Here is a 12,537-nt window from a genome sequence, read left to right as displayed (position 1 = left end):
AGTATTTCTGCCTCCAGAGCATCCTGCCTATCACACCAGCTTAACTGCCACTGTCATCAACAGATCATGAACTCCTATTACCCCATCCCCCTCCACAAAACACCGCACCCCACACACTTACTCACACATATGCACACAACACCCCCTGAACTTGCTGAATTTAGAAACCATCCAAATAAGATCTCTACTAGTCTTCTATGAAAACACTTTCTTATAGTTCACCTGCTCTCTCTGTTCCCTGATTTTGCCTTGACTTTTCCTGACATTGTGTACACTATTCCTGCTACCAGAAATGCCCTCCACTCATCACTCTGGTTAAACCCTCTTCCCATTCTTCATATCCCAACCCAAATCCTCCCTTCTATATAGAACTCCCATTGACCACTACACACCATAGTAATGTCTCCCACCTCTGGCCTCATCTCTACTACCCACTTAAGTGATAAGTGATTTTAATCATTTAAGGCCTTAAATTATCTAATGCTTTTTATACACACACATACATAAATGTGTGCACACATGCATACACACACACATTCATTTACCTCTGCTGGGCATCCTACCCACCTCCAAAAGTGTTTGAAAAAAGAAAAGTGTTACCATTTACTCTCTACCCATATAAAATTATAGAACATTGGGTCTATATTTGGTTCAATTTCTTACATTTTAGGATAAATAAACTGAGGTCCCTCTAAACAGGCTAGTAGACACTAAACAGTACTTTTCCAGGTCTGATAATCTGACAACTGTCTTGTTTTAGAATGACACTCAGCCCCAGAATAATACACTTACCACGAAGTTCTTTTTTTCCAGACAGAATTTGATAGAATATGTGGTAGTTCCTCTCTCCAGGCTGCTGGAAAATCACCCGGGATTTTTCAAGCAAATCTGCATAATAAGGCATGAATAAAGATTCAAATGTAGGTGTTCTTGCAGAACTTAGAAGAAGTGATCAGACACTGCAGTGCCTACTTACAGATGTCGATATCTGCAGATGACAGCTTGCCTCTGGCACAAAAGTGCATCCTGATGAACTTGCCCTGAGTGAACACAGAACATAGTCTCCTATTTAACATGCTAAACAGCTGCAATGGTTTCATTATACACATCACTCCCAAAGTAACTAATTCCTCCAAAGTTAAAAAAAAAATTCCACATGGGGTGTGATGGCACCAGTTAATGTCAAGAGGCAGCCAGAGTGTCATCAGGACTGGCAGTGGGCCCAGAGTCTAGCCTCAGATCTGCTCATCACTGGCTGTGTATTCTTTTGTTTTTTAAATTTTTTTTTTTTTGAAGAGTAGCTGATTTACAATGTTGTGCTAGTTTCAGGTGTACAAAGAGATTCAGTTTTATATATATAAATGTATAATTTTCATATATATATAAATGTATAATTGTTTTTATATAGCATATATATAATTTTATATATATACAATCTATTTATATATAATTTACATATATATACATATACACATATCTTTTTTCAGATTCTTTTCCATTACAGGTCACTACAAGACATTGAGTATAATTCCCTGCACTGTACAATAGGTCCCCATTGGCTATCTATTTTATATATAATAGTGTGTATATGTTAATCCCAAACCTGTAATTTATCCCTCCCCTCTCCTCTTGGCCGTGCATTCTTATGTGCATTATAGAATCTCTCCAGGCCTCAGTGTTCTTATCTAAAAATGAGAAAAATAATATCTGCTTGGTATATTCTTTCATTTACTCAGCAAACATTTGTTGAGCATCTACTGTGATCCAGAAAACCTGCTAGACACTGGAGATATCACATTGGAAAAGAAGGTGTGCCCCAAATCTTCTAGATTCTAGGTGTAAGCAGCGAATGCAACAGCTTTGACTGAGGAATATTTGGTGTGTTTTGAAATCAAAAGAAAAGCCAGGTGTGAAGGAGTGCAGCAAGTAAGAGAAAGCAAAGAAGAAAGCAGAGTCTGAGAGTAGGCAGGCAGCAGGCACCATATTAGGTCAGCCATGTGGCCACAGGAAGGAATGGGGTTTTACTTTGTGTGTGCTTAGAAGACATTGGGAAGTTTTAAGCAGAAGAGTGACACGATGGGACTTAAGTTTCAAAACATCGCCTTGGCATGATTATAGATGAGGCTCCCTTCCTTCCTTGTCAATGAAAAGCCATAAGACAGTATCTGATGGGACAGAAAGTCCGCCCAGAGGTTACAGAGCCCAGGTGCATCAAGACACAGTCAAGGAGGCAGTCCAGTGGGTTACGGCCCCCAGGATGAGGAAGTCAACGCAGAAGGGAAGGCAACCTGGAGGAGGTGAATCCAGGCAAGGAAAGAATCACAGCAGGATGCAGACTGGCAAGGGGAGAACAGCCACATACAGGGTGAGTAAGCCATTAAGTTAAAAAATGCAGTCTAACAGGATCCATACACACAAACACACATTTGTACATATACACACACAAACATGTACATAGGTGTCCCTGTATGTGTATGTGCACTTACACACATATACATTTATGTACTGTCAACTGAAAAAAACTCACAACCTAAAAGTTGAGAATTATGTTTATTCAGTGGACTTACTGAGGACTTAAACCCAGAAGACAGCCTCTCAGATAGCTCTGAGGGACTGCTCCACAGAGGTAAGGGAGGTGCCTGGTATACAGGAGTCTTTGCAACAAAAACCAGATAATCAGAACATCAAAAGACGCTGCTAATCAAGGAAAATAGACCATCTCAAGTTAATGAGTTTAGTGTTTTTCTATTTATGGGACGATGCAAGAGTCTGGCTCATTGAAATTATTCCTTTGATATGCACCTTAACTATCTAGGGCCAGTATCCTGCTTGTCTCCAACTTCATGTATGGAGTGTTAATCTAAAGAATTTAACCTGGATTTCTTGATTTTTTTTATCCCCCCTTTCTTTCTTTCTCCTGTCTTTCCTTCCTTCTTTCCCTTCATCCATCGTTGTTTAATTTGCTTCACTACTTCTTCTTTCCTTTCACCCTTCCAATGTTTTTCTTGTTCTTGGTCTTTTTCAATTGCTTTCTTTCCTTATTTATTTTTCTTTCCACTTACTATTCTCTTCTTTCTTCCTTTTATTCTACTCTTTTCTTTATCTTCTTTTTCTCCTCCCTCTTTTCCATCCTTACCTTTTCCCTCTCTTGGCCTTTTGTTCTCTCCCCAGTTTTATTCTTCCATATTTAAGCAGAAATTCTCACCACATTCTGACAAATCCCAAATCTATCCATTGTTTTCTGGACCAGTATTAGCACCTGCTACACAGCCAGATACCACAAGCAGATATAAGTGTGGTCAGGGCAGCTCTAAGGTTTTTGGAGGGAAACTAGTCAAATAAGCAGGAGGCTATTATTTAATCATGCCTAGAGATTCAAAAAGAAGCCCTTTACAAATTTCCTTGTAAATGATATAATGGCTCCCTGACACTCATTCTTGGCATAAAATGGATTAGTGACTTTAATCCAAATTGTTTTATCTTGGGACTGTTAGTTATCAAAAAATATTTTTTTAAAGTGTTTTAAGTGTTTTTAAAACTTAAAAACACTTTTTCAGTGTTTTTTCCCCCTGTCAAAAAATCCCCAGTGAAATATATCCAGGGGCAGGGGGTTCATAGGCAAAAGTAGAAACAATAATTGTAGTAAGTGAATTCAGAAGTGCTTACCAAAATGACTTTTACAAGGAGTATAGGAAATTACAAAGGAGAAATTACTTTCACATCTGTAAAATGTAGTAAAATATAAAACATCATTAGAATTTGCTGAGTGAACTTTCCTACTGGGAATGGTAAGGAATTTTAAAGTATTAAAATATTTTCTTCCTGAAATTGACCACCTAGTAGAAGCTTCTCAGGTACCCATCTTAATTGTATTAATGATGAAGCTAGCAAAATTTTTTGAGGAATCTAACAATATTATGTACAGTCATCAAAAACCTTCTCTGATGTTCTAGAAAAAATTTATTTTTTCAGATCTGTGTGCTCAGGCATGAAGTTTACCATTTGCTAAAAATTAAAGACTCCAATATACTGCTCAATTCGGTTACTTACAAAACGAGAAGAGTTGTCATTTCTCAGGGTTTTGGCATTTCCAAATGCTTCCAAGACAGGATTCACTTGTTTGATTTGATCTTGTAGCGTTTCCTTGGATACAGGTAAGAAAAATACAATGGATGAAGTGTTTAGCAGAATTCTGTAATGTGGCAAGCCCTCCATACCAAGGTCAAATCTCATTCTTGTTTTGATAATAAGTGGCCAAAAACCACTTCTGAATTTGGTGATAAAATATTATTTTGGAATAGGAACTTAGAAAAATAGATGGAGGAAAGACTGACAATATATGATGCCCCTAAGACTATAGGTTGTAGGTCATTTACTTGCAACGTTACTCTTTTGGTTGGCATTGGTATGAGTAGGAAAAGAAAATTGATATTTTACCAAAGTAAATAGTAACAAATGCCATAGCCTATTTCCAAACTTCATTCCATATACTCCTCCTCATTGCTAATCTGCCTCTCTTCCCATTGAATCCTTATACCTAGAAATTTATTCTAAGATAATACAGCAGACTCTTGGGATTATCAGTTATATTTTTGCTTGCTATTATTCCTAAGTAATCTAGAGGTTCATACCAAGAAGTGACTTGAAATGGTATTTATTAGTCTTAAGTTTAAATCCTGTGTGATCAGGCTGATGGGGCAAAGCAGGTCATCTACTTCGGGCAAGTCTTTTTTTTCCCTCATTGAGTGAGTCTTAATGACCACTTAGCACCTAAACTGCCACTGCCTAAATTTTCCACTGAGTCCCAAATACTCTTTGTATGAGGAGAATTTCATAGTATGTAGTATTTTGGAATCTATAGACATATAAATACTATGTTCTTTCTATGTATTATGGGTTTACTTTAAGTAACTGGGGTATATGAGCAAAATTTTTCATAAAAGTTTTTGTATTATGTATTGTGTATTGTATTGTCACAGGGCTCAATGGTTAGACCAAACAAACAAATGCACACCAAACAACCTAAAAGGTACACAAAAATAAAGTAACACCTAGTGGATAACAGAATTCAGTGATAAATAAAGAAATTAATTGAATTCAGGAGTGTGGTAGCTGGAAAAGAAACTTTCTAAGGTTTGAAAATTGGACTAGATTGTTATTTTGACATACTTTTATTTTGGAAAAACAGCAGGAAACATCCAGTATCAAATTGAAAACCCAAATAGCAAATTCAGGCATAGAAAGACAAGAGGCTCCAACAGTTCAATAGTTCATTGATTTTGAGCTCTACTCAGCATTATCTAATCTTATTTTACAGACCAACTCTCATGTCTGTGTATCCTCAGATTATTACCATCAACCTGTTAGCCCAGTAAGCTAAAGCAAACATTACCAAGTATACAAACATTTAAATAGAGAGAAGGTAAAGTTTTTCAGAACCTAGAATGTGGTTAAAGTTGAGGGTACATCCACTGAACGTTTGGAATTTGAACCAGAAGTTAGCGTAAAGGAAGCAGAGTTTTCTCAGTGCATATTTGAGGAAGTCTGACATCTCACAGTAGTTAAAGGGATGAAGAAATAGTAATACCAAAAGTGGCCATTCAGGGCATTGGTGACCATAGTTTGAGCAGAAGACGGTTTGGATCTTAAGTACCTAATTCTCAAAGAGTCCAACCAAGAAAGATCAGGCCAATAAGGGCCCCTTGAAGCAGATCTGAAGCAGATTATGTAATTTCATGGTTTTGGATTATTGGTTCAGATCACTTGTTGATCTTCCTGAGAGGAAAAAGTGGGGAAAAAAGACTTTTCACAATTTTTCATTTGTTCTATGACATTGTCCCCTCCTTTCTTCCCATAAGTAGTCAGGGCAGAGACTCCATCATTAGTGGATAGGGCCACCTCACCTTTTCTGCCAATATACATAAACACTCACCAACTTTTCCTTGGATTCACCCGTGGTTGCTACAGTGGCAAAATACTGGATAATATGTTTGGTGTTCACTGTCTTTCCAGCACCAGATTCTCCTCTATGATCAGAAATTCAGTGACAGTTAACTGGTTCAGATTATAAATGCAATGAAAAATAAATAACTTTAACCACATTAACTAAGAGGGAGAGTTTTATGGAAAAGTGGAACTTTAGAGGGAACTTGAAGGAGAGGCAGACATTTAATTGGTTGGGAGGGGGAGGATATCTTAGACTAGAAATGCAGCATTAGCAAAAAATCTGGAGTAGAAAAAGATCAAAGACTTTTATGAAAATAAGAAGCCTGCCCCTCCTGGTCCTGTTAACAAAAAGGTGAAGGGGATCTTTGCTAATTAGAGATAGGTCTCCTCATTACCAACTGTTCAAGAGATTGTCACATATGAAGGCTGTGACCACATGGCCAGGTCCAACCCTCTCCCTCAGAATAGAACCAACCAGTCACTCCACCAGGAAGTTGAGCTTTACACTCCCCTTTTACCTTTGACAGTCAGCTAGCTTTGTAATGTGGGGAGAACACCGTGGTGAATTTATAGCCTCATCGCCCAAAGCATCACAGGTTTAAGGCCTGCTTTTATCTGTCTGAAACTCTAAAAAATAAGTCTGTCCTCTCTGCAAAGGATTGAACTCTAACCACTCTTCTAAGATTCTGAGACCCTATTATTTTTCTGGGGATGACTAAAGCCAACGGATAGCCTAATACACGAAGTGGCATCATCATTGCTTAGGAAGAGCAAGAACTTGAGCATTTCCCTGCCTCTCGAGTCCTAGCCTCTGCCTCAGTCTCTGTGCTGACAGTTCACCTGGCCGGCCAATGCTCCTCCCAGCAAGATTAACATACCATATGGTCTCAGTGAAATCCTTTCCTTCCTTTCTCTTCACTCCCTTTTCTTGCCCCTCCGGACTCACCACTACCTAATGTACTGAGCTTCCCAGGTGGCGCAGTAGTAAAGAGTCCACCTGCCAATGCAGGAGATGCAAGAGATGGGGTTCGATCCCTGGGTTGGAAAATCCCCTGGAGGAGGAAATGCCAACCTGCTCCAGTATTCTTGCCTGGAAAATTCCATGGAAAGAGGAACCTGACAGGCCCCAGTCTATGGGGTCACGAACAGTAGGACACAACTGTCAGACTGAGCATGCGGGCATGAAACTAATGTACCTTGGCCTGCTCCAGTCTGGCTGCCCACAATAGCATGTTATATGTTCAGTGGTCATACCCACTGGACTTTCAGTCTTTCAACCCAATTAGCCAACCAGAGAACTTTGAAAATGATCATTTGGACAGGAAGCTCTCTTCATCAAGAAGTTGATTAAGACCAGCATGTGTACTGTAGGTTCTAAAGGATCTTCTAAAATGGGAGGCAGCCTAGCAGGCACCATATTTGGCTAAGCACTGACTTAAGTGTTATGACAATTTCCTGAGTATCTTACTATTTTATTGCCTAGCATGTATCTGGTATCTGAAGAACAACAATTCAAAGGCAGTGAACTTATGTTTCATATCCAGTGAAATGTAGGTGTCTGTTTTGATGGAAACTCTCACTGCTGGCCAAAAAGTAAAAGCAAGCACTTACGTGAAGAGTATAGACTGATTCTCTCGACCTACAAAAGAAAGGAAAATGTCAGAACATTCTTCTGCTAGAACTTCTATGTATGGTATGAACTTATTCAAAATTTCCTTAGTTACAGTTTGAAGTCAGACACAGGAGAAGGATTTGCTGTGTACACAGTTAGAAAAAAGATACTATTTAAATGGTACAAAGTAAAATAGATTTTTCTCTTGACCCTATGTAGGCTAGTAATAAGACCATACAAATTCCATCACCATTTCCTTGCTCCAAATATAAATGATAAATGACCAATGGTTGACATATCACTATTTTAAGGCTTTTATTAAGCCTGGTGTAAAAATAACTACAGACTAACTTCTTTGTGTCAAACATTCTAGCAGGTGCTTTTTGTAATAAAAGCTGACAGCCACAGGGGGCTCACTCTGGGCCTGCCACTGGGCTGAGCACTTTCAAGGCATTATCTCCCTTAATTTGACATGTGAGCTAATCGTCCCCATAACCCTAGGAGGTAGGCCCTATTTTGCCCATGTTTCATCTGGAAGGAAACAAGGCTTCAAGTGATGAGGCAGCTCTAAAGGCCATGCTCTGTTCACAATGCCTACCTGCCTCTTAGTGACACAGACAAAAACTAGATCAGATATTTTTACCCTTCATTTTGTAGGGCAGACACTTACTGTGAAGCATATCCTGAAAGGCATTATTGGCCACAGCGAAGATGTGAGGGGGAGCGTCTGATCGCCTCCTGCCTTTATAGGCTGCCGCCACCGCTTTGTGATACACTGGAAGCTGCTTGTGAGGGTTGATGCTCACACAGGAGAGCCCTGAATATGTCTGACGGAAGATCAGAAAAGATTTCTGAAAATAGGTTAGGAATATTTGCAGGTTTGTCAGCTCTTTCACTGTCAGGTAACATTTGCTTGATTATTTACTTACAAAGGAACTAAGAGGAAAAGGGCTTTTGGATTTTTACAGAGAAGGGACTTCGAACAGAAAGAGACAGAACCAGGTTAGAGTAACAGGGGACCTGGGATTACCTCTTCCCTGGGAGAGCTGTCAACCACTAACTTGTCTGACACACACACAGGCCTTTCAAAGACAAGGAGGATGCTGATAGCAGGACTGCTGATTTGAGGAACCAACTCTCAGGCATTGAGGCCTGAAGGGAATCTGTGTCTCAGCAGGGTTAGGAACCTGATGCTTTAGGCCCTGAGGGGAATAGCTGATATGGGTCACTCACAGTGGTGGTTGGATTGTGGCTCCCCAAAGGGTATGTCCACATCCTAATCATCAGAAAATTTGATCTCATTTGGAAAAAGGATCTTTGCAGGTATAATGGAGGCAAGATCTCAAGCTGATATCTGGTTGGGCCTTAAATCCAACAGCTAATGACCTCATAAGAGACACACAGAGAAGAAGGCGATGTGGAGATGGGGGCAGAGGCTGGAGTGACGCAGCCACTTGCTACCAGAAACCAGTACAGGTGAGGACTGGTTCTCCCCTTGAGGCTCTGGCAAGAGTGTGAGAGCCTCAGATCTGTTTATCTGATCTTGGACTCTCGCCTCTAGCATTAGGACAGAATAAATTTCCTTTGTTTTAAGCCACTCTGTTTGTGGTAATTTTGTTACAGCATCCCAGGGAAACGAAGACAATCATGCAGCAAATCAGAGTGCCCAGGAGTAAGCCAGTCACGTGGCTAGGCTTCCACAGTAATGGGTCCCAAAAGCCTTCATCTTTGCCCAATCCACTCAGTGCTGCTTCGGCTGGATGTGTCCTGAGTGAATAAAAGGAGCTGAGCAACCAATCATCCCCAATTCAATGATGATGGGGGAAAAAATCATTCCATTTATTGAGCACTAACTAGATAACGGACACTGAAATACATGCTTTACCTACATTCTTTGCTTTATCCTTCAAGCTACCATGAAGAGACAGGCTTTATTATCCCACACTACTGATAAAGTTACTCCAAGAAGAAATAACTAGGGACTTCCCTGATGGTCCAATGGCTACAACTCTGCACTCCCAATGCTGGGGGCCCAGGTTAGATTCCTGGTCAGGCAACTAGATCCCACATGTGGCAGCGAAAAGTTTGCCTGCTGCAACTAATTGTTTTCATGCTGTGACTGAGACCCAGCCCAACCTAAATAAATAAATACTTTAAAAATAATAATAACTAGTAAGAGACTGAGTTGGCATTTAAAAGGCACTGGTCTATCACTCTCCAAGTCTTGAGCCTTTACTTTAGGATGAATATCTGTGGGAAGGGATATATATACTAACAAAATAAAACTGGAAAAAAGTAAGGTCCCTTCCCAGTGGGCATTTCGCAAAGATTATCCTCATATGAGTATGCTTAAACTCAATATCTTTTTTCACCTAAGAGAGGGCTGGGACATCACCAATATGATGCCAGCATGCTGTCAGCAGAGAGGCATATACACGTACATAGATCATCCAATGGTCATAGCGCCTTCTCAGGGCATGCAGCACAGATGCTTCATTGAGGTGAGTCAGTGTTGCCATGTCTTCAATCATTTCAAACTCTGGAGGATTCATCTGCTGAATTTCGTCCTCCTTGACACTCAGATGCTGCAGAGAGGAGAAAAATATAAGATATATTCCCCTACTGCTTCTGTGCACATTCATTTTTGCCAGGCATTGGAAAGAATATTCAAAGAGTTAAGAAAAAGATGCCTCATTAGAGGATGGAGTCAAAGGAAGTTAAGCCAACCTGTTTCTTCCAAGAAACAGGTGTTCCTCCTACTCATGTTCTCTCCTTGCCCAAAGATAAAGTCTTTAAAAGGGCTTTGGTTGAATCAAAATGTTCTAAATTGCAGCACCCTGATCCTGTGGCTCCCCACTGACTGACTGCCTCTGAGAGAACACACATTATATTGCACATGATCTAGCCACTCCCTAGATGTCTCAGCATATCCTGAATGTTTAAAAGGAGGAATTTAGGGTAATGGATCAAGCAGGCAGACTCATCCTTTCAGACTTACTTTAGACCTATTCTCTTCCTCAAGCCTTCCCCAACTTCCCCAGCTCATATTTTTCTGTCCTTAAGTCTTTTACCATATATACAACCTGTACCATCTTGATATTATTAACTCTTGTCTGTGTTTTAACAATTGGCTGTGTGTGCATGCTAAGTTGCTTCAGTCATGTCCGATTCTTTGCAACCCTATGAACTGTAGCCTGCCAGTCTCCTCTGTCCATGGGATTCTCCAGGGAAGAATAATGAAGTGGGTTACCACTCCCTTCTCCAGGAGATCTTCCTGACCCAGGGATCGAACCCAGGCCTCTTATGTCTCCTGCATTGGCAGACAGATTCTTTACCACCAGCAATACCATCGGTACTTCTTGAGTACCTTCTATGTCCTTAGCATTGTGATAAGGATTTTGATAACTATAGAAGAAGAAAACCATCAAGATCCCTTCTTCAGATGCTTTCCAGCTAGATTCTAAGCATCTGAAGAAGGGATCTTGATGGTTTCTTCTTCTTATCACAATGCTAAGGACGTAGAAGGTACACAGAAGTGTTGATATCTTGATTAACATGGATGCATTCCAACTACCAAATTGTTGCTTAGAGTTACTCTCATAAGTTTCCTAACCCTTTTTCCTGTAGCCCTTTTCCTTGATTAATACATATTGGTGTCAGCTAATTGCTCCATTTAATCCCTGTTGGTAATACTTCTTCTAAGGCTCCCACACTCTCCATATTTTTTATCTCATTCCTACTAAGTCTTTTTTGGCACTGTTCAAACAATAACCCCTTTTCTTTTGAGTCCCTTTCGATTTCCATATTTCATGAACTCCTTCTCTCCTGTAGAACATAATCAGGTCTCTTACATAAAAAACCTCCCCTTAGCTCTATTTTTCTCTCTTCTTTCAATACCAACTTTAAGTGTTACTCCCCACGCACTGGCTTTATTGCCTTTGTTAATGTTTCAAAGAGGAGATGGTTGGATGGCACTACCAACTCAATGGACATGAGTTTGAGTAGACCCCAGGAGTTGGTGATGGACAGGGAGGCCTGGCATGCTGCAGTCCATGGGCTCACAAAGAGTTGGACATGACTGAGCGACTGAACTGAACTGAATGTTTCAAAGACCAAAGGTGACTGGAAGTGTAGTTACTTCTAATATCAGGAGGAGGAAGCGTGGAGCCAAGGGGAGGCAGAGTGGGGCTGGGGGAATGAGACCTCCATTATATGGTGAACCAGACCACCTACCTTTAGACTCCTCTTTCTACATCATTAATTTACTGTTTTCATGCTGATCTTCCTATGATTTCTTTCATAGTTGTAACTACATTATATTCACAAATCACCTTAACTACTGTTTTAAAAGACAGTAGTTTTAAAAAATGTACTCAGAAGAACAAACTTCTCATTTGGAGGCCTAATAAAATTGAACTGGACACAATCAAGAAGGTGCAAAGACAACACACAGATTGGGAGAAAATAATTGAATCCTTCTGTTTCCTTATTGAAGACATTCTAAATTTAACCTTGCCTACATATGTATGTTCCTATTGATAAGGACCAAGTTCTGCCCTTATTTCCATTAATTAGTTATATAAAATTTACCTAATTTGTGATTTTTTTAAGTGTACAGACACTGTAAGGAAGGCATATTAAGACACCATAAGTGGTAGTTTTTGAGTGGCCTCCAGAATTTTACAGTTCAAATGATGATACTTTGAATCATAAATTGTCCAAATACAAAGATAAGGGTATGAAAAAGATAAACTTTCTTGATAACGATTGTAACTGTTTGTTATAGGTCGTGGCCTGTTATGGAGTTGGGATGGGCAGAATTGGAAGGGGACTGGAGAATTACATATGGGCAGGAAATCACCTGTAAAATCCACAAGGATATGTTTATTGAGTAAGAGTAGAAATAGGCCCAATTCTCTGCCATGGAGCTGGCAGGCACCTGAGGTCAGTGATATTGACAAAGGTGCTGAGAATGGGCT

At 39.9% G+C, this 12,537-nt stretch overlaps 1 protein-coding gene across 1 annotated transcript in view; it reads right to left on the bottom strand.

The window, feature by feature from the left end:
* The window catches only part of MYH15 (myosin heavy chain 15), a 176,419-nt gene that overhangs the window by 126,784 nt on the left and 37,098 nt on the right, over window positions 1-12,537 (bottom strand). The window contains exons 5-11 of the mRNA XM_081572251.1: window positions 10,000-10,143; window positions 8,229-8,385; window positions 7,558-7,585; window positions 5,933-6,026; window positions 4,051-4,143; window positions 977-1,040; window positions 793-888 (exon numbers count right to left, since the gene is read on the bottom strand). Of these exons, the coding sequence (XP_081428377.1) occupies window positions 793-888; window positions 977-1,040; window positions 4,051-4,143; window positions 5,933-6,026; window positions 7,558-7,585; window positions 8,229-8,385; window positions 10,000-10,143 (676 nt within the window). The remainder of the gene's footprint in view (window positions 1-792; window positions 889-976; window positions 1,041-4,050; window positions 4,144-5,932; window positions 6,027-7,557; window positions 7,586-8,228; window positions 8,386-9,999; window positions 10,144-12,537) is intronic.

Source organism: Giraffa tippelskirchi, chromosome 2, assembly GCF_054371585.1.
Source record: "Giraffa tippelskirchi isolate mGirTip1 chromosome 2, T2T-mGirTip1v1.2.pri, whole genome shotgun sequence".
NCBI classification, from domain to species: Eukaryota; Metazoa; Chordata; class Mammalia; order Artiodactyla; family Giraffidae; genus Giraffa; species Giraffa tippelskirchi.
This window is presented reverse-complemented; position numbering and strand designations above follow the sequence as displayed.